Source organism: Perna viridis, chromosome 9 (genome assembly GCF_037379345.1).
Source record: "Perna viridis isolate PV_CMFRI_1.1 ecotype Kerala chromosome 9, ASM3737934v1, whole genome shotgun sequence".
In the NCBI taxonomy this organism is placed as follows: domain Eukaryota; kingdom Metazoa; phylum Mollusca; class Bivalvia; order Mytilida; family Mytilidae; genus Perna; species Perna viridis.
In genome coordinates, this window is record NC_142453.1 from 24,766,892 (window position 1) to 24,789,834 (window position 22,943).

General features: G+C 33.5%; 2 protein-coding genes and 1 pseudogene across 4 annotated transcripts in view; all 3 read left to right on the plus strand.

The window, feature by feature from the left end:
- The first annotated feature begins 2,913 nt into the window (after window positions 1-2,913).
- Window positions 2,914-4,076, plus strand: LOC148607471 (complement C1q tumor necrosis factor-related protein 3-like). The gene is made up of 2 exons (XM_088545421.1): window positions 2,914-3,114; window positions 3,529-4,076. The coding sequence occupies exons 1-2, from the start codon at window positions 2,976-2,978 to the stop codon at window positions 3,930-3,932; spliced, it is 543 nt and encodes a 180-aa protein (XP_088401547.1). The 5' UTR covers window positions 2,914-2,975; the 3' UTR covers window positions 3,933-4,076.
- A 2,004-nt stretch (window positions 4,077-6,080) lies between these two features.
- LOC148607472 (N-acetylneuraminate lyase-like) lies at window positions 6,081-13,553 on the plus strand (annotated as a pseudogene). The gene is made up of 10 exons (XR_015915388.1): window positions 6,081-6,761; window positions 7,173-7,234; window positions 7,985-8,055; window positions 9,346-9,433; window positions 10,248-10,302; window positions 10,624-10,699; window positions 11,029-11,121; window positions 11,735-11,871; window positions 12,988-13,159; window positions 13,364-13,553. The product of XR_015915388.1 is annotated as an N-acetylneuraminate lyase-like (transcript).
- Window positions 13,554-15,309: 1,756 nt separating this feature from the next.
- LOC148607473 (sorting nexin-14-like) overlaps window positions 15,310-22,943 on the plus strand; it is a 32,911-nt gene continuing 25,277 nt past the window's right edge. For both annotated transcript variants that reach the window (XM_088545197.1, XM_088545198.1), the window contains exons 1-8: window positions 15,310-15,455; window positions 17,401-17,469; window positions 18,139-18,190; window positions 19,160-19,236; window positions 19,855-19,933; window positions 20,521-20,564; window positions 20,912-20,999; window positions 22,191-22,275. In XM_088545197.1, coding sequence (XP_088401323.1) covers window positions 15,358-15,455; window positions 17,401-17,469; window positions 18,139-18,190; window positions 19,160-19,236; window positions 19,855-19,933; window positions 20,521-20,564; window positions 20,912-20,999; window positions 22,191-22,275 — 592 coding nt within the window. In that variant the 5' untranslated portion in view covers window positions 15,310-15,357. The remainder of the gene's footprint in view (window positions 15,456-17,400; window positions 17,470-18,138; window positions 18,191-19,159; window positions 19,237-19,854; window positions 19,934-20,520; window positions 20,565-20,911; window positions 21,000-22,190; window positions 22,276-22,943) is intronic.

Sequence of the window (22,943 nt, forward strand, 5' to 3'; positions counted from 1 at the left end):
CTAATACCGGTATTCAAACTATGCACAGTCTTCATATATCACAGGCACTTGTGTCAGAAAAAAATAATCCTAGTCTTATAAAAACAAGGTATAAGGATTATTATTTGTGAGACAAGTGCCTGACTGTGTCATATACTTATTTTGCCTACCAGCTCTGAGTGCAACCAAATTAGTCGGAATGATAAAGACTAGGGAGACTAGATTACCATGTTTTGAGCTCTTATTGTCTCCCTTGCCAATGGTATTGTAATGGAGTTAATGTAACATGCATTACTGTCTGTCAAAATCTTTCTTGTGAATGCTGATCAATCAACACATTTCAATGGACGTTTACCCTGTTTCATACAAGTCAGTTCTTTAAAAAAATGTAACCCTATTCATTTTCAATGTCTCATGTCAAAGATGAAGTTCGTAGGTTCTTTTCATTCTGATCCTTGTAAACATTGTGACTTATATCGGCATTTTCTGATATGAATTTTGACCAACTTAAATACAAATCATATTTACATATCCAATAAAATAAATTGGAATCCTATATATTAGGAATTCATATGTCAAGGTTATGGGTCCAGTTTCATAAACATCTCAAATTGAGATATTCCTCGAATTCTTCCATAACTCATATTTCGACCAATCAGATCACTTAAAATTTAAGATTTGAGGAAAATCGCAAGACGAGGAAATTCTCAAGTCGAGATTTTTTTATGAACCCAGGTGAGATCCTATATTTACAAAATGGCTTTTGTTGGGTTGCCCTTGTGGAAGTTCGAATAATTGCATCTCACGGTTTGCCTATTTTTACCAATTACAATTTGTAGTAAGGGAGTTAATAGTGGTACAAGATTCTTAAAGACCAATTTGCTCAATTGTGTTTATCTCAGATAAATGAATCACCAAAATGTCTCTTATAGAATATACAACAAAAAAACGTTCAATTTGAAAAAAAATATCCTGAATTATTACAAGATAATTTGTTACTTACTCTTTGCAAATTAGATGCGGTAGTCACCGTTTGCCAATCGAGACGGGAAGGTGGCAAAGCGTTCCTAGGAACGAGAGACTCTGTCATGTTTGCGACTCGAGTGACATCGGTGACGAATTCCATTACATTCTATCTTGCAAATAATTTTCTTTAGTTAGAAAAAATACTTCCTGATTATTGTAGGAAAAATCCTAATATTTTTAAGTTTGATGATCTGTTCAACACAACAAATATTATAGTTTTAGGAAAATTAAGCAGATTTGTGAAGTTCATATATATGAAAGTCAGTCCTCCGGGTTAATCTTCTAAATTTATTACGTACTGTATTTTTCACACATGCATATAATTGTTATACATTATTGTCTATATGTTTCTCTTTAACTATATAATATGTAGTTTATGAGAATAAAGTTCATTCATTCGGAAATCAAAACAAATATAAAAACGTTGTAACACAGTGGAAGATCCAGAAGGGTGTGCAGACGAATAGTACCCTCTTTATTATTGGAAAATGTGTCATTTTCATGCGTAAAATTTACAAAAATGGCGAAAAATGTTCTTGCACCCCCTTTTTTTAGGAACCTCGGCTCACATCCCTCCTTTTCAAAGTGTCAGGATCCTACCCTGTTACATGAACTTGCCCTATAGCATCCAGTTTTCGGTTATACATCTAAGATTATAGTTATTACAAGTAATTGTATACAATGTCTTGTAGCAGAAGATTTCTTAGATGAATAGGAAATTCTACTGCCAAGTCTATCTGCGGGGATAGAGTTACTTCGAATATGTTTAAAACTCGACCCTTGGAAGTCATTCTTCACTGATTACAATTCTACTGCCAAGTCTATTTGCGGGGATATAGTTACTTTGAATATGTTTAAAACTCGACCCTTGGAAGTCATTCTTCACTGATTACAATTCTACTGCCAAGTCTATCTGCGGGGATAGAGTTACTTTGAAAATGTTTAAAACTCGACCCTTGGAAGTCATTCTTCACTGATTACATGTGTAACTATTGTGGGCTGCTTACATCTTCAAACAAGAACACACAACTGATAATATGATTTAAAAAAAAAAGAAAATCTATACTTCAACAAACTTACAAGCTAAGAAATTGCTGTCAATATGTTCATAGTAGACTTCTTGCCTCGAGTCCGGTAGTGGGTGGGTTTATTTCTGAGATGTACATATCCCATAATTGATGAAGTTTAATTTGTCCAGTCTTTTACGTATTTTACGACATGAAACGCACTTTCTGCCTATATATAAATAAATGTAGGTAAATACTTCGCCACATATACACCTCAAACTTTGCATGCGGATACATTTTGTATTATCAAATGCTCATGGATAAATTTACTACATCTTATTTTATTTGCCAGACTTAATCTTCCATGGTACTCCATTTGTCGGTGTTAAGGAAAGGAAAAAAAGTCACTCAAACCTCTTACTTTGTGAAGTTTCTTCCACGAATGCCGTTTGAATTTTCAGGCCTTAGCTAGCTGTATATTTTTTTATTTTATTAGGGGGAACCAATGGTGGAGGGTATGGTCTTTTCCAGAATATCTTTCTATAAAAATCGGTTCATTTAAACGATCTCTATTCTAGAATTCTTTTAAACAAAATGACATTACTGTCATTATTATTTCGTTTTACTATGCTAGGTTTAATTTAGACCTTACTATTTTTCACGCAAGTTCTGAGGTACTGAAATTTTGATTTCGACACTTTATATCAAATTGTTTCTCCCTATTTTTAACTTCTTATTGTAGCCGGAAATATTTACCATTTTAATAAGAAATTTACGCTCAACACAAGTCAAGTTCTCCCACTATGATCAGGGTATAGATTTACGCATTTTTCATCGCGAAGGGTGGACATTGGAAAAATTCACCAAGCGGTAGTGTACAAATATGACCTGCCGTAAGACCAAATATAAGTAAATTTACATGGTCACATCTTATCAGTTTATAACAATTCAGTTTCATACAATATGATTCCGCTAGTGTATTGTCTGGTTTTAATTAACGGGATAAATGGTTTACTTGACAACCCAGGCGATTCCTCATTAGACGAACTTCGTAAGAAGGTTGCTGTGCTGGAACAAGTGGAAAAGCTAAAACAACCAACAAGTAAGAACTATATAAGTACAATTGGCGAAGCAGAGGAGCAATTCCGAGGATCGGACTAGCTCCCTTTTTTTATACTTTTTTTAACATTAAGAAAAACTTAGGTTACACATGTAGTGTACACACATTTTCATGTAAAGACCATATATATGTTTATTTCCGGGAACAAGCAATTCAGGACCACATTGTCTACATGGTCAGTCGTTTTGCGCTCAAACCTTTAAACCAAATCTCCTTTATGTCATACCTACTGGATATAGAACATATTGAGAGAGCGTGGTATGGAAACATAATTTTTGTCCGTCTAATTGTTATTATCAATCATTATTTTTGCCTTGGTGTAGTTAGATGAAAATTGCACAAATTGAAGGTTGGGTGATAAAAAACACTTTATTTAATATCTGCGTTTTCTTTCAGACATTGCCTTCCTTGCAGAATTGACAGGATCATATATAACGCCTAAAGCTGGCCAACATCTCATTTACAGCAATGTCCATCTTAATACCGGAAATGGCTATCACAAATTTCATGGTGCATTTATCGCTCCCGTGAGTGGTACCTACTTTATCAACGTGGCAGCGACAGTATCGGAATCAACGACTAAGTCTACACATATAAATATCAAGAAGAACGGTGATATTGTCGGCTACATTTTCTTTGACTTACTGAATGCACAGTGGTTGAAAAACCGGGAATCGATCATCATACATTTGAACCAATCAGACGAAGTTTGGACGGAAGTTACCGCTGCGTCTGGAGCACAAATTGCGACTGATAATATGCACACATACTTCTCTGGCTTTCTAATCAGCAAGGATTAACGATCCTGAATGTACTAAAGATTATTAAGCTCGATCGGGAAAAAATGTCCCTGGTTTGTTTTACTCACATATCGTTTATATGTCCATTTGGATTGAAGATTTTTAAATGACTTTGAAAAATAACAATAAATTGAATTCAATAGAAAAAAATGGCGTCAGTATTTTACTTGCTGTTTATACGACTGCAAAACAAAATGCAGCTGTTGTCATCCCAGTCGTCGCCGTCCGTAGACACCTGGCTTTCGAGTGATAACTTGATTATTAGTTAGTTGATCCTAATAAATTTTTGTAACAAGTTTACACACCACGAAAAGAAGTTTGGTATCGATTTTGGGGGTTATAGTCCCAACCGTTTCAGAATTAGGTCCGACCAAAAAGGAGTTATAAACAGACATTTTATTGAATTCAACTAGATAACTCCGGTAAAAGCATAGGAATGTCAGCGATATTGCTTCACAGTTTTCTGTATGACAATGGACAGACTTGGATTGATTTTTTGAGGTACAGAATTGAAGTTTTCAGAAATTAGCGGCAATTGTGTCCACACTTGTCCAAACTTATCAGGGTTCGACCACGTATACTGCGGTCGTAACATGCTACGCACCGCGAAGCTTTTTTATATAGGTATATTGCGACTCCATAAATTTGCTTTTTATTCAATCACTGGTATCTTGGATCTTAGCATTAACAAGAAAACCTTAATACTTGTTTATATTCTAAATATTTTCTTTGTAGTTCTTTAAAAGCCTTTTGTTTTTTCTAAATTGTAACTTTGTATAGAATCTGTGGGGAAATTAAAAATGTGACTCACTTTTGGCATGGTGTCGTACCTGAATCGCGGACAACCTCACTGTACTACCAAATTAGTTTATACAAAAATAACCGAAATTTCCCTAATATGGACTAGCAGTCGGAGAATTTCATCACTCCATATTAAATTCAGACACTGCTAATGGAAGATGTGATTTTTATAAAGACTGGTTTTTAATACAAGAAAATTAGACAAACTGACAAATCCCCAGAAAGAGCGAACCACACCAGCAGATCGAGGGGGTATTAAAAACGGAAAAGTTTGTTTATGCAAAATCTGTGTAAAATGAGCAAATGATATCCTGGAAATCCCGCTGTCCACATTTGATAAATTTTTGGATCAGCCCCAAAGGAAATTACATGTATACATTTGTAGTTCACTATCTAGAATCGTGACCACACCAGAGCAGCTAATTATTAACGATGTTTAAGAGTTCATGTTCAAGATTGAAGTCATCAGTACAGAAGTTTTATGATAAAACGTATTCCCGTAATTGTTCCCACGTGCACGCTTTCTGTAGTGTATATTATTCAGAACTAGAACTGGTTGACGATTTCCTCCATTGAAATATACTGTGCTGACTTGACGAGTGAGAGACCGACTAAAATTTTGATAACGGTAAATAGGTTTATATTTTTATGGTTTTATGGTTTATTTTAACGGAGAGTTAAAGACAGATATTTGATTGTTATGATAAATTTGATTCATACTCATGCTCCAAATAAGGCCGTTTGAAAATGAAATATTTTCCGAACAATTATACATTATAAAATCACCCCGCAATTGATCTTGAATCGTACGCAAATTGCCCTAATACGGACTAGCAGTCGGAGCATTTCATTAGTCCATATTAAATTTGGACACTGCTAATTGTAGAGGTGACTTACATAAAGACTGCTTCTTAATACGAGAAAATTTGAGTCTAACAAATCCCTAGAAAGAACGAAGTAAACCAGCGGATCGAGGGGTATTAAAAACGGGAAAAAAATGTATATTGTATGCTAGATCTGTGCAAAATGACCAAATGATATCCTGGAAATCTCGCACTCCACATTTGATAAATTTCTAGATCAGCCCCAAAGGGAGTTACATATACACATTTGTAGTTGATTGTCTAGAATCATGACCAGACCAGAGCAGCTAATTATTAACCATGCTCAACAGTTCAATTTCAAGATTGAAGCAGTGGCGGATCCAGGGGCCTCCCTTAGAAAATTGCAATTTAAAAAAAAATGTTGAGAAAATGTTTCCCCCTATATTTTATGGTTCAGGATACCCTCAGAATGCAGGTTTCTTGGGGAAAGAGGGGGGGACAAGCCCCCAAATCCTAGCAAATTCGGATCACTTCGTGATCCTCATCCGTGATCCTCTCAAGATTTTTTTTGCCCCCACCCCCTTTTACCTAAAACTCTGGATCCGCCACTGTGAAGTCATCACTACAGATGTTTTATGATAAAACGTATTCTCCATTGAATTATACTGTGCTGCCTTGCATGACGAGTGAGAGATCGACTAAAATTTTAATAACGGTTTATAGGTTTATAATTTTATGATTGTGTTTATTTAAACGGATAGTTGACGAAGGCAGATATTTGATTGTGTAATGAATTCAGGTAAAGTGAACACGAAAATAAAAATAAAATGCTTGCAAACGAGGTAACGGAAGTTCATAGAAAAACGTGAATTGAAAATGTCACGCTCATGAAGTCAACTTTGTGCAAGACGTGTAAGTTTCGCTGTCAAAACTTATTTCCAGAAATAAAATTAAATATTAAAAACGACAGCAAGATAAACAGAAAAATTGCGCATTTATTTCACAAAAAAAAAAAAAAAAAAAAAAAATGAATAAACCTTTTGGATTTGATAAAGAAACTTAACACTAATGCAGATTTGGTCTCGGACTTTGCATTATACTACGACCGTCGTCAACTTCATAACTGTATACGTAGTATTGTAAATATGTGCCAATTTACAGATAAGCTATGATTGTACAGGGAACAATCTAAATAATGGAGCAGGTTTGTCTTTACTAGATATATGAAAATAAACTCAGCTGGGTCGCCCACAGCATATTAAGGGACGTAGGAAAACGGCAAGGACGAGGTATTTTCAAAAGATTAAAGTACTATTCAGCAAAGTCAGGGTTGTATGGTACATGTATGTGAGGCGCTGAGTACATACTGAGGTCACTTGTGACACGGTGTCAGAAAAGGCAGTGAACGGATGTATTGAAATCTCGGCGGGGTTCAAAATTATGGTATAAGATAAAATCAGATTGGTCACGTGACGAGACTTACATACCCTATAGACTAACGCTCCCAAATGCCGTGCATTTAAGCGATTACACACCCTTACCAAAGATGAATGCAATTTATTTATGAATACACTAACTTATCCTCAGTGATTAAGCTCGATTTTTTTTTCTCCAGGAAAAGAAGTTTTGGTTAGAAGGTCTTATACCGGCTGTATTTACTCCAATGTCAGAAAATTGGTAAGATGTTTTTTTATTTTGTATTTTTTTTTTATTTCTTATTTTTTTTTTTTTTTTTTTTTTTTTTTTTTTTTTTTTTTTTTTGCGATTTGGCTATGGGTCAGGGCATTCTCATCTTCTTTTTCCTTGGACTTAGCGAAGGCGGAAAATATGTGAAGACAAATAATACGATACAAATTTGCTCGGATAGACGACAAGTTACACCGTTACAGAGTCGAGGGTTAACAAATATGCAACAACGATTTACAAACCACGGGCACCTGGGGCACGGATCATCCATTTTTTTCTCGAAAACCGTTTTTACTGTCTGCTTAGTTATTTTGATTGAAATCGTATGTAATTTTGCCAGTTTCTATGACCATTCGTTGAAGAAATCACAAAGTAATGCATAATACCAATATCTAATAAAATAGTCACCTATATTAGTGACACTTTTGATAAAATGTAACATTTTCTTTCATTTGGAATAACCATATCGGCAGTAAAACCCACTAAAGCAAGAGATATGAGACTTCACAAAAACCACAAGCCCACATTTTTAAGAAAAAAGTAACTCGGACACAACTGAAACAAGATTAACCGATACAGGAAACGGATTTCACTATGGTGTAATATTTTTGTTTTCACAATATTAGGGAGGAGTGGTGTACGCCCGGCTCGATGGTCAGTCCTTGGATCCGCGTCTGACAATTTGAATCGCAATATGGAATAAGTCAATAACTTTGCGGTCCTTATGATTTCTATTTTCAGAGACGTATCATTGGGACCTGTATCACCATACTGTGAATATCTTTTGGACCGTGGGATAAAGGCAGTGTTTGGTAATATTTAATCCTAAAACAATAATACTAAAGTGATCATTACAGACTTTTTGAAATTCAGAAGACTTCCATTAATTCAGTAGAAATGGGGCAGTGGTCCCAGTTTTTTAGTGCATCACATATTTTACCACAATTTATGGTTATTTTCTGTTTTCTTAAGGAGGTAGACCTAAGGTAAGGGTCTCAATTTTACAAACGTTGGAACGTTTGTATTCAGGCTCTTTATATTATATAACCATCAACGTAACTTGCATTGATTTCATTCTGTTTCAAATGGAAGCTTGAAAGGCTTTGATAAATTGAATATGATACAAACATATCACTGGTTTCAAAAGTCATGTCCCTTACCCTAGGTCTACCTCCTTAAATATAAATCGCGAATAGGGGTTTTTTGGTCGGCACTGAACATTTCTCAAAAATATCTTTTATCTGGCATTACTGCTCAAAGTGGTCCATTGAGGAAGATGTTTTACACTGTGACCAAAGACTAGTATATCCCATTTCTACAGTGACCAGTTTTAATTTTGCATTGAAACGATGATCCCTTTTGAAAAAAAAAGTTTTTTTAATGAAAATAAAATTTCAATTTATATTCATATCTTTCTCTTAACGTTTGGCAGAATGACAAATTGTTAATAAATGTCAGTTATGTCTTTTTCTAATATCGAAAAGTGTCGAAAATAATGGTAATAGTTACTGCTTTCCATACTGACAATAATTCAACTGAAAAATCTAGTGACCATTTACTCTAACCACACAGGAAAAAAAGATCCATTATTTCCCTCGAGATCAGCATAATAAAGCCCCTTCCTGTTTAGAACTGGCCTAAAAATAAATATATAATCTCACGATTTACCCATGTAGAATTTTTATCACTTTTGCAAAACTCAAATCTGTCAAATGTATAGTCAGCGAAAAATATTATAATGTACAAAAAAGAACAACTGTCGACAGTAGAAATTATTTTTTACACACAACTCTTTGTGACAGTGGAGTTGACCGTTGAATAACATTAACACATTGAGGTACATTCTAAGTGGTGGATTCAGAGATTTGCAGGAGTTGATGACTTGGGCCACCAAGTTTTCTGATATACACTTGTGATTGTAGTTAGTAATACAATGCTAAACAACGGTCTTTCTTGATTATTTATTGAATTATTTTTATGAATATTTTGCAACATAAAAATTTCATAAGGGTGGCCAGGCCACCCGGATTCCCCTTTGGATCCGCCTATGATTCTCTGACTTACTGAAAAGGAATATTTTTAAAATACAACGATATTGACAGTCAACGGAGGTACTGGAGAAGGAACTTCGCTGACAGCTGAAGAAAGAAAGAAAGTATTGGAAGAATGGATCAGAGTTTCAAATAATAGGTATTACATGTATTTGACTAGGAATTTTAACTCCAGAAAACTAAGCGTCTGTCCTACGTCAGGTAATTGTGTTTTAAAAGTAATCAAGGGAACCAAGAATCTAAGAATCAAAAGAATGTAATCCAGGGACAAAAATCAGAAGGAAAACTGATAAACACAACAAAGAACACAGAATAATCGAAATAATACATACAAAGTAACAAAAGTAACTCGGACACCACTAAAAACTGGGAGTATTGACCAGGTGCACCGGTTGGGTAAGTGTCCTCTGCTTTTTTAAGTTTGTTTTGTGGACAATTTGTTTGCCTCAAAATGGCTATGCTACAAGTTTTTTTTCAATTTTAATCTAGCCAATTGTTCACAACTTTAGAAATTTAATTACTGGTCATGTAATACCAAGTTCTAATAACGATACGATAATATACCTCGTAAAACAAATTTGGGGTAATGTGGGAATCATCCTGTCTGCCTTTCCGTCTTTCCGTCCGTTCGGTCATTTGTTTCCAAATCTTGTAAGTGTTGCACCCTTTTGATTTTGATGACAGTTTGTAAGAAGTTTAGGCATCATAATTAGGTAAAAATGAAGAATGGAGAAATATGTTACTCAACTTGAAGGCTCGTGCAACATGATTTTAATCCATTTCATCCTTTGTGAACCTATTTTTTCAAACATTTTTGTCTTACTATATGAAAAAGTTAAAATTGTATTCTAAGTGGTTTAGCTTCATTACTCATGTTTAAATAGGCAGTGCTGATTCTTTATAGAAGACTAGCACTTAACAAAATGGACCATGGAAATATCTTTATGTTACAGACTTGTGATTGTAGCTCATATTGGAGGCCTGAATATCAAAGAAAGCCAGAAACTGGTAAAAAACTCTGCATTTTTTCTTTCTTTTTTTCAATTACAAACTTTTGAATTAATATGTACCCGTGCGAGGTGCTGGGATTAATTTGCAAGTCAAATGACCTTCTTACTTCCTGAACAATGTTGAAAATACGCGTGTAAAGAATAGCTTGATATATATCTTCATAATTACACCTAAGTGCAGATAGTTCACATTCAGTTGAGTAACCGGGGATGGCATCCATGGGTTAGAACCCAGGTCCCTTTGATGGAAATTTGTGTTAATTTCGTGGTTAATGATAATCTGAAAATCTCTTGATCTATTCCGATATTTGTGTCATAGGCGGAACACGCACAGGCTGTAGGATCTGACGCCATAGCTTCACTGCCTTCTTTATATTTCAAACCATCCAATGTTGGTAAGTTTTGTTATTGTTAAGCATTCTTGCATCATTACATCTAGTACTTTGTCAAAAAACAATCGTATTTTTTTCAAATTTTATATAAAACATGACTGAGCCCCAGTCAAAACCAACTAGTTTAAGATGAAGAACAACAATGCTTTAGGAGAAAAAGGATGTTATTTGCATTTCAATGTTTTTTTAGGGGGGAAATATTATACATGTACTGTAACTTTCATACACAATGCGGATATAACAGTTAACTTTCATACACAAACATGTATTGAAATTATGGTGAAAAGGAAACGTTGCTTAGGTTTTTCTATATGAATGCTAAAATATTTCAGAGACCCTCGTTGACCAATGTGCTTCGATTGCTAAATGTGCTGATCAGTTACCGTTTTACTACTATCATATTCCTGGATACTCTGGAGTGAATCGTGAGTAGAAGGTTGTAAGTTCAGTGGAAGTGATGGGGGCTAAAACCTCCCCTTTGATGATCGCCACTTATATTGGTAATAATTTTGTACACAAATTTTGTAATAAAAATTATACGTGTTGTAACTTGGAACCCCCAACTCCCATTCTTACCAATTTCTGGACCTATCCCTGATGTTTGCATCGCTCAGGAAGCATGCATTTAATTCATTCATGTATGGGGTAAAGTAGAAATTCTAATATGACATGGTTCAAAGTTCTTTGTACCACAGCCATGGTAAAAAAGTGATAAGCGATAACTTCGTGCAACACATACAGATGTAGGCTGCGTCTGTTCAAAAATATTAGGAAACTAGTCCTATTAAAATCAAAATAAATAACGGAAATTCCATTTTATCTTTGTTTTATCGCAGGCTGGTTATTTATGTCGCATTGTTTTACCCCGAGCAAAAGCAAGGGGTTAAATAACGATATAAATGGTCAGTCCTGGTTTTATTCTAGTAGAACTAATTTGGCAAAAAATGGAGTATTTTAAAGACTTAACAAATTAATATCAAAGTTTTCTAGGCAAAAAAGTCCAAAATAGGCACTAATTTCCACATGAAATCATTTCAGTAAATATGGAGGATTTTACCAAGTTGGCTTTACAAAAGATTCCCACATTCCATGGTATCAAGTACAGCTCTCAGGACCTTGAGGATATGCTTGGTGTCAGTAACTGTGGAGTCAATATTCTCTTTGGATGTGATCCGGTAATTCTAGAAGACTCACAAAAAGACAGATGAAATCCACAGATTCCCATAGACCCCATTTCTTCAGGGCTGTATTCACTAGAACTGACTGATTTAAGCAACGTCTTATGGAACGTTGTAAAGCATGTATAAGCCAGAGAAAAACAAAACTTGTCTGTTTGAGGAGGTTACCCTACCTACTCTTTTTTTCTGCCTACCCAGCACTTTTTATAGGTATTTTTAATGAAATGCCACTTGACTATTATTGTTTTGTTGATCACTATTAATTCAAAAATTCCTCCTATAAGTATCTATATAAAATAATTTTGAAAAACAAAATTTTACCTATACGTACCCTATTTATTTTTCGTTCAATGTAACCTAAAACAGATATTTTTTTCTTAGTTTTATAGTTGTTTTGACATAACTAGATTTAAACGTTTTTATAAAGAGTATTCAAAGAATACAAGATTCTAGTGGAAATCAAAAGAATGTAATCCAAAGACAGAGACCCGAAATTGAAAATTGACAAACACAACAAAGAACATAATATAACCAAAAAATACATACAAAGTAACGAAGGTAAATGAGCAACTCGGACTCCACTGAAAATTGGGAGCATGTACCAGGTGCACCGGTAGGGTAAGCGTCCACTGCTTTTCTAGAAACGCCGTTTCCAGTTGCTCATAAAAAGTCAAGTCCAGGGTAGACGAAAGAGTAAAGGAAAACTATGACACATTGAACAAATCAGTTTTCATGGTACAGATGGATACACCATAACGATCCACAGTTCACGATGACGACCATAAAACATCTGTAGTGATGACTTCAATCTTGTAGCAATATAACCCTGTTTCAGAAGCCTATTTGTAAGAAGACTAGTGCAATACATAGGATTAACAAAGTAGCCATAGTCACTCCTCGGAATAAAGGGTAACAGAACATAACGATTGCAAGCAACCATTTTAACTTGTAAGATTGCATATCAGAAAGCAAGTTTTAAACATAATAAATAAACGATGATTCTATTGTAATTCAACAGACTTAAAATTTGCGTAAGATTTTTTTAACATGGTGTGATAGTACTTCATTCTTTTATTTGTCAATCTCTGTACTTTCATTCGTATTCTATTCCAGCAACTACTTAGCGGAATTGTCACGGGAGCCCACGGTGCTATCGGAACGTTGTATAATGTAATGCCAAAAGTTTATCTACGCCTTCTCTATAAACTTGAGGAAAACGACATAGATGGAGCTAGAAAGGAACAGACAAAAACACAGATTTATATACGGGTTGCAAGAAAATATGGCATGTTCATTATTATGAAGTGGTTACATAAACAAAATACAGTCAATAAGATGACTTGAATAAGGTCGGACTCTTAAAAGACAAGTATTATCAGACATAAAATATTATTAGATTTTAAGTTTAGTTTTATTTTAATGTATATATTGTATAGAGTGACTGACCAAGATAACGTGATGTACATATCTTTATCTTTCATGATTGTAGGAGCCAAAATCGGTGGACCTGTGGCTGCTATGAAACAGATTATGGGTTTCTTAGGAATCGATGTTGGTCCTCCAAGGTCGCCAATGAGGTCGTTTACGGAGGAAGAAAAGAAAGACTTTAAAGCAGAACTGGAAGCAATTGGATTTTTCGATTGGCAATAAATCTTAACAGTAAATATATGAGGCTTTCATAGTTGCCTTTTCTTACAGTCAAGTAGGGCTTAAAAAGTCCAGGCACTTGTTTCCTCAAAGTCGCCCATTAACAATCCTTTATCTAATAGTTATTATTAAATATTTCATAAAACAATATTGCAAAACAAATAATTAAGTAGCAGTCTTTGTAAGAATCATGCAAATTCTGTAATATGTTATACACCCCAAAACAAGTACTATCTTATAGCCGACGCAGTAAAATGTTTGTTCTTTTTACTTCTGAATTTCAACATTTCTTTCAAGAAAAAAACACACACATGGCGCGCAATTTCAAATTTTCGATACAGTTTTTTTTTAACGACAGTAAGTCATCAGTACTTGGCCAATTAAACGGGAAACACAATTTCGATCAGGTGACTTGCATTTCTATGGAAGAGCGTCCTCTAGGTCAAAGGGTAAAAAGCGAAACTATACCGACTGTGTCGGAAAAGGCTACATATATTTTATTTTTGTAATTTAGTTGTTTTCTGGGTCTATATTATGAAATGAGTAATTATTCATTCCAATCTGTCTGCTCTTAGGAGATAATCAACATTGAAAAATATCCAATAGATTCTATTGCATTTTAGTGTCATTTACAGAATTATCTCCCTTAATTTTGAAATGTACAATGCATTGTATATAATTTTCATCTTCTAAGAGCACAGGTTACTAGTATATGAAAAATCGAATGTTAATTTCTGTTTACAATGTAGGCTATCCAACCATGTATCACATTTTACATGATTCTTAGCTGGAGCGCCATTTAAAACATTGAAAAAAAAGCAAAATATATAACATTACTAGAGAATAATCAATGGAACCAAAATTCTTGCGGAAATCCAGGGACAAAGACTACAGACAGAAAAAAACGAACACCTAAAATAATGTACATAAAAAATACCCCTCCCCCCAAAAATAATGTACAAAAAACGAAAGTAAATGACAGCAACTTGGGTTCCCCTAAAAACTGGCATTGGGGTATGGACCATGTGCAGGAGCGCCGGTAGGGTAAACGTCTTCTGCTTTTCTACGAATACCATATCAAATTAAAATTAAACCTACCAATCGCTCCATTCAGTCACTGCATTTATCAGTGAGTTGATGGAATAATTGAAAAAGGTATTGTAGAAACACCCACCGAGTCGCTCATAAAAAGTTTAAAGTCTATTTATTAAAGGTGATATAAAAACAACCAAAGATCTATATTCAACACCTTGTAACCACTAAGTAGGGATAGGTTGATGAAAAAAATTACCTTATTAAAGATGGAAATGTTGGTGATATATGCATTGAAAATGAATTGGATATTGATAATTTAATTACTGTCAAAAAATTTGGTATTTTAAAATAATGAAAATTCGGAAATATTTATTTATTCTTGAGTATATTAATAGAAATTGTGCCTTGCTTCCTTTATCAAAACGAGGCTAAATTAGAAGAGAAAAGTCTGTTGAATGACAATGGTTACTTTTTTTTTTATAAATATATGCGTGCCATAGAACAGAAATTAATATGTATTTTCTTTTTACTTTTTGTCACGGTAATCTTTTGTATATACTAGGGGATGACTCAAAGGTACACTGGACCACCCTTGTCTCAGTATAGTATATATATTAATGATATTGGGTAACAATAAATACAATAAAATAAATTAATAGTTATGACCATTTTCATTAACACTGAGTTTCCTACTGACTGTGATAAATTGAAACGGGTTCGGGAGCGCGTTCCGTGTTTTGTTGTCAGGGGAGATTACCCAAGAAGAAAAAAGGAGGATGATCACAACAAATATTTATTAAGATGATTCCTTGGTATATCCTGAATTATTTCTTGAAGAAACACCCCAAATTTTTCATTGCAACATCAGCTCTGTTATTTCTAACATTGCTGTTTTACAGGTATGCTTTTAGAGCTTGCAACTCGGTTGAAAAACATAAAAATCAGTTCTTGTTTTCGGTCTCTGTCCAGTAATATGGGCTAGAAGATCGATCCGTCTCCTGTTTTTTCCGTCACCAAGTAGATTCGTCCCTCTAATAATTATAATGTTTTAATTTATGTACAAATTTACCGAAGCTTGTTTTACAGCCAATTTTATTTATTACTACCGTTATCACACTTAACTTAAGCCCCGAGTTAAGGTAGGTATCTAAATTGAAGAAACTATACCCGACTTGCGGACCAACATTTTGTCCACATTTATCATTCCTTTGGAGCAGGTATCTATTCAGAACACGTAAGCTTTCCTGTCCGATATCGACGATACTTTAGAAAATCTCGAAAGTCAAAAGGGAATATCTTGTTCTACTGACCCTGCCATAAATTTTCTTATGTAACCTACCTACAAAATGAAACACCCTGTAAATTTTAGAAACACCATAGTGTTTGTCTGTTGGGGATTCCATTTTCATTCGAGTTACCTCTTTTTTTCTGCACCCAAATCCGAACATTGATTAGAGAGACTTCGAAATTATACCTGCGCTTATGGGAGGTAACTCTGCAAAAACAGGATAAAATATGGCTGTATCCCGAGCTCCACAAGTAGGGAATAAGGTTTGTATATTTATGCAGAGAGAGATAAAGACATGATTTGCAGACTGTTTTATTTACTCATGTATATGTTCACAGAAATTTTGATTAAAACAAGTAAATGGAAAACAATAACCCTTTAATTATAAAAAAATGACTTAAATTGGCTAATTGCTTTTCATTTTGTAATGTAAAAATCATATGTACATGTAATTACTATAAACTGCTAGGTCTTATAATATAATATTGGTTAATGAACTATAGTCTATTCTTTCTTAAATTGTTAGATTTAAGAAAATACAAATAGAAAAGGGTGAGATAATTTGTTTTCAATATTATGTTTAATATTTTAATTGTATGAATTTCTAATGCATAATGCATCCAATTTATAATTGGGGATGGATCAACTTTTAAAAAGGGGATGGAGCCACTTTGGGACAGATCTACTGGGGATGGATCCACTAGGGGACGGATTGACGTGAAATCCAGTCTGGGGCTTGCTAACAAATACTTTAGTTCCATAACATAAAATTATACAACCACACATTTGATTTTTATATTTAATGCATTCACAAGTTATTTTCTCTTTACTTGTACATATATGAAAATATCCAATGAAAACATGTAGGATAAACATTAATTCCTATTGACACAATTTCCTGTGACCCTGAAAACCTCCTCTGTACCTCTCTTAACCAAAAAGCTGTCTTTTTTTCTGAAAACTAGGTGTATACATATGAAAACCTGATTAAAATACATTTTTTATTTATATGATGACTTCCTACTGTACAATCTATATCATTTTTATCTCAAAAGCACAAAAATCAATTGATAAACTAAGAATGATTATGTGATCAGTAACTGCTAATGAACAAGAAATAAAACTGAATTAAGTGGGGTTTTTACATGTCTGAATCACCTTCTGTCTGATATTTTTAGATAGACTGCTACTTAATATGTGATAATTTATGTGGAGTTTTGTTTAATTTTTTTATAGCAATTGCCAAAAAAATACTTACATTTTTAACCTAATATAGATACAATCTTGCCAATTAATTTGGAGTATAAACTTTGTTGGGGAAGAATCACACAGGTTCAGGCCTAGTCCATACAAAAAGTGATTTATATTTGTATTTGTGCATGCATACCTAATGCGGTCTCAGTTGACACATATATAACAAAAAAACATTTGATTACATATAAACATGTTTCAGGTACATGTTACAATGTATAACTAAGATCTGCTATTTTAGACTTACAAATGTAAATTTTTGTATATATATACATGTACATTTAAATTCCCTCATTTATTTTCAGATATTTCCAGATATTTCTGGTCGTTTGGTCATTTCTTCTTGGAATTCTCCTGTCGTACTACAGTTTAAGGTAAAGTTCAAACAGATGTTATGGAGTTACATGTACATTTAGGTACATGTACAAATTAATGTGATACTTGGACCCATTATCCACCTCTGATACAGTGGATTTCAGTTTGAATTAGATGGGATTTTATAAATGAAGAAACATTTGTTATTTTCAGCTTGATTATAGATTTGCCATGAAATTTAATTGTCCCTTCATTAGATGACAGTCTGGTTAGGAACTTGTTACCTGTCCTTATAGTTTTTGTTTATATTAGTATAACACAAGTGATGTAATAAAATAAGCTCTTCTTTTTAGGTCAAGTGGACATAATTATTTTGTTTTCTGCTCTCCGTCACTTTTAATGTTTAATGATGCCTTGTTATATAATTTAAGCATACCAGTATACTGTAATTGTACTTATTCATGTGATACTTATTTTGACTTATTTCATGATCATACACTATCCACGAAAATAAGTACACATGAAAGAGAATTTCTACCATTGTTCTTTATGCAAAAACAATGATTTCCTCGAAAACAAGTTCCCACTAATATGTTCATAGATCAAAAATAGCGAAATTAAGTACCCATGAAAATTTGTACAATTACAGTAACAACAAATAATTTTTTTTTTTTAATTTTACCTGACTATCAGTCCTGTAGAATTTACTCTTATCTTACATTTTTCAGTTCATCAACACTCTTACCTAATCTACTATTTACTCATTCGAGGAAAAAGAAGGTAAATATTCGTTAGAAGTGTTTTTATACAGACAAACAGCCTGATATTTATTTAAGTCTAAATACAAATATACATGTATATAATTACACTTATTTACACTTATGAAGAAGAGTAATGAAGGGAACCAAGATTCTAGCAGAAATCAAAAGAATGTAATCCAGACACAAAGACCAGACATGGAAAACAGACATACACAACAAAGAACATAAAAAAACCAAAGTAGTACCTACAAAGTAACAAATGTAAATGAGCAACTTGAACTCCACTAAAAACTTGTAGCATGGACCAGGTGCACCGGTAAGGTAAGCATCCTCTGCTTTTCTAGAAACACCCGCCGAGTCGCTCATAAAAAATCAAGTCCGGGTAGGCGAAATAGGAAAGGAAAACTATGACATGTTGACACTGACTAAAATAAGGTTGTTAGAAAGAGACAATGATTCTTTGAACAAGATATGAGATTTTTACATGTACCAAGTACATTTATTGTAAATTGAATACATTTTCTAAGAATCTCTCAGAGTAGAGTGTAATCATAAGATAAATAATTTGTTCATTACTTTTTCTTTACCTGAATCTAATTTTTTCACACTTTTTTAAATAGTTAAAATAGCAACAACGAAATATATGCAACTACATGTATCAGTATACAAAAATATATACAACTACATGTATCAGTATACAAAAAACTACATATATCAGTATACAAAATTATGCAAATACATGTATCAGTATACAAAAAGTATTGTTTTCACATTGGCTGCAGAGGTTGTTCCCATTTTCATTCTGACCACTGCACTAAATGCACCTTTAAACACACTTAAGAAGGAAAATTAGTACCCAGCCAATTCAAAATTTTTTGTACCTCTGTCTTCAATGGTTACAGCAGATCTACTAGCTACTTGACTCTGTCCTTCACACTTAATTTGTAACACTGAAAGTATGTTATAATTTTTTTTTGTTTTTGTAAAGACTGTAGCTGATGATGAGTTGACATTGATGAAAACATTGTGTACAGTTTGTGGTCAGAGAAAATGTCCAAGACACAGGTGGGAAATACAAATGTATAAACAATGTATACAGGCATAGACTGCTGATGTGAAAAATTACACAATTTTAATATGAAATTGATAAATTCATCATTGATTCAGTTAATTAAATTCAAATAAAAACTTTGTATCATGTAAACTCTGTCTTAATTATGTTACAATCATTTGAATTAGCATGTGTTTTCTCTGTGTAGCCTGTTCTTTTATTTCTCTTTCATTGCAAATCAGCTTTACTTTGTGGATGCTAAATGTAAAGTGTAATGTAAAGTTTGCAGCGACTTAGATTCATTTCTTAGGATAATTGCCATTAGCAATAGATATAGTAACGATGCTGTAAAAATCCTGACGGATAAAAAATGTAGTTTTTGGTGGTATATATGTATCCTCTAGAATTTTTTTCATTATTATACCTGTATGAAAGAAATTCTTGTTCAGATTTCAAGATCAAATATCCCATATAACATTGTGGACATTGAACTCTAAAAAAAATAGTTGATCATTTCACGGAGAAATAAATGTAAAATTTTAGTGTGGACATTCGCAAGTATTGCTTCTGTTATGGAAATGATGATATCTATATCCACTTTCTGACCCATCTGGACTGTTTGACCTTTTCAGACCTGAATTAAACATTCTAGCATTCCAGCCATGGACCAATTTACAGGTGACAGGAAAGGTCAACCAGGCTGTAGAAGAGGTAAGCTTTCTTTGGTTGTATGACCAAGATTTCTATATGAATCAATGTGAAGATCTGTGTGCACTCTTATACACATATCACACTACAAGATAATTAAATACAGATGACATATACTGAAATTTCTGCTGAACATGAAAAGATCAGTCATTTATCCATAAATGACACAAATACTTGAAATTATTTTGTCAAATCATAGTTGTTATGGTCACCATGATATTTTTGTAGTGATGTGTTGACTTGCAACAAGTTTTATACTTTAAATAATTTCATTTAAAACTGTACTGCATTAAGATAAATATAGAACCATGAAGCTGTTTAAAAGTACAGATGAATTAGCCATGCTGGGAGATTAAATACTTGTACATGTACCTTCCACAGTGAGTTACTGTAGTGTTATATCATTTATGTTGAACTATCTCCTTCCATTGTGATGCAAAAGATTTTCCCCATTATGAGATTTTGAATATGGTTAGAGTTTTTTGCTTTAAGGTATGCCTACATACATGTACATGTAAGACATTCATAAATTAACCATCTACTTTCTTACCTTTGCTTATACTTTTATCATTTCCATGTTTTCTTTCCAGTTCCTGAATATTGTATTGAAGGACTATCTCTACACTTGGTACAGGTAAGTTAGTCACAATGTTATCATACATTGGTCACATGACTTATATGAGAAATCTACACATGGACTGCAGTGTTTAAATTATGCATTTAGTTCTACTACATAATATTAGGCTGGCTTTTAGTACAGATTCCTTTCTAAATCAAACAAAAGATTTTATGGTTCAAAGTTGCTACAATTGTCTTTTTGTTGACATACATGTTTAAGGCCTTTGTGTCTAATTGTACACCCACACTCAAATAAAATGCCTAATTATTTAATCTTTGTCATAATTGGAGGCCCCTCTTTTTTTCATTTTCATTTTTCCATTGTTTTGTTTCAAACTATAGAATTTTACAAATCTTTTTCAGAGACCTTAGCTCAGATGAAGAGTTTGTAGATGAATTGAAATCCAGTATTAGATTTCTAGCCTCAGTTATATTGAGGAGAGCCAAGAAGGTATACAGAGCACTACATGTAGAGAATGCCAAAAATAATCATAATTCTTCATTGAAATATGATTTTAGGCTATTCCTATCATGGACATAGCTCAGTGTGCATCCTCAAACTCTGCACTTGCGCCATCATCCACTTCTGTCAGTTCCATGTCCAAAAGTTTCGTCACTTCCATCAGAATATTTTTTAGCCATTCATAGTTCTGGTCTTACATTCTGCATATATAGAATGTCACTAATGTACCGTCCATATAGATATTAGGCATTTTATTAAAAGATTTTAATAATCAGTAAGCAAACATGATTGATTATTGGGGTTTAAAGCCTGAACAGCAATATTTCAGCTATATTCAGGCCATAAGCAAGGTACCGGTACATGTACTTACGAAAAATTAATAAATTTTCTGTTATGACATTTAAAAAAATTCGCAGATTCAAATTTTTTTTAAAGTTTTGTTGTTCCTAGATCAGAGCTCGACACTACTGCATTAATTAAGTGAACATTCTGAATCTTGCAGTTTGTTTTGCTGGATGTTTTCAAAAGAACTAAACCATGTAAAAGGAGTGTATTCGTTTATATCAGTTTCCCAGCCCTGTTATTTAGTGTATACGAACTACTTATTGCCATATTTTTAAAAAGACAACTAAAACCAGACAAAAGGGATTTACCTTCTGTTTATGTGTTATAATGATATCACAAAGTATCTCTATATGCAATTTTCAATAAATTCTTAAGAAATTTTTAGGTTTGAAGATGGTTGTTCTGTCCAGACATGTCTTTCATGCTAGAACAAAACAGGAAGGAAAAATGTATGGGACAGTGTTACTGAGATATAAGCTTTTGAAATTTTGGCAGGAAAAGGACTTCTCTAGATTCTCCATAGGTTTTGTTTTATATATATCAAGAACACTGAATAAATAATAAGGGTTTCATAAAAACTTCCCAAGTAATATTTTAAGGTGTGTTTGAAGAAATTATGAAAAGAAAATTGGGGGTCACTGGGCAAAAATAATGCTATAAAATGAATAAAACCAGTATAGTCCTAGGGGAGCTTGTAACTGGGGTTTTTTGTCCTGATCCCACCAGTATAGTAAGAAAATCTGACAAAAATGGCTGAACATGACCAGCAAGCATCCTTGAGGATAAAAATACAATGTACATATATGTATTATATTCGTTCCTTTTTCATTTCAGATTGATATAGCTAAAATGGTTAGTGAAAAATTAATAAGAGCAGGACTTCTACATTTACATATCTACCTGAAAGCCAAAAGAACAGGTAAATATTGTTTCTAATCAGACGTGTAGCTGAGGCCAAATTGAAGTGTAGGCAAAATTATGGCAGGGGGTCTGCAAAGCCCCCCCTGAAGCTCCGCGGAAATAACGTTTTAGAGCATCATTTATGCCTCTCCTGGATGTATTTTATCTAAAAAAAAAAAATTGGCAAAATTAAGTGCAGGCAAAAGCTTTTTTGCCTAACGGTAGCTACGCGTCTGCTAATGAGCAGTTCACAGCATTCAAACATGGGCATTGTGGTATTGATGTGATTTATTTTCTTTATTTCATCTTTTCTGAATTCCCAAGTTTTGCCAAAAACTAAATTAAATTTTAGAAGTGTTTGGTACAGTTTTGGGCAAACAGCATGAGGAAATAATTATACAGTTTAAAACTAGAAATAAAAAAAAAAATTTGTATGTGGTTGATGAAATACTAAAAAAATCTAGCAGGTCAACACTTCAAATAAAAGGTTTTATAGGTATTTTACATGGAAGAGTAATCAAGGGAAGCAAAATTCTATCGGATATCAAAAGAATGCAATTCAGGGTTAAAGACCAGACAGGGAAAACAGGAATTAAAAATCCCATATTCTTGTTAGAGGAATGTGACCCAAAACTTCATGCTCTTTACAAGAGCACACAGCTCATTGCAGATGTTCCTCAAATTGAA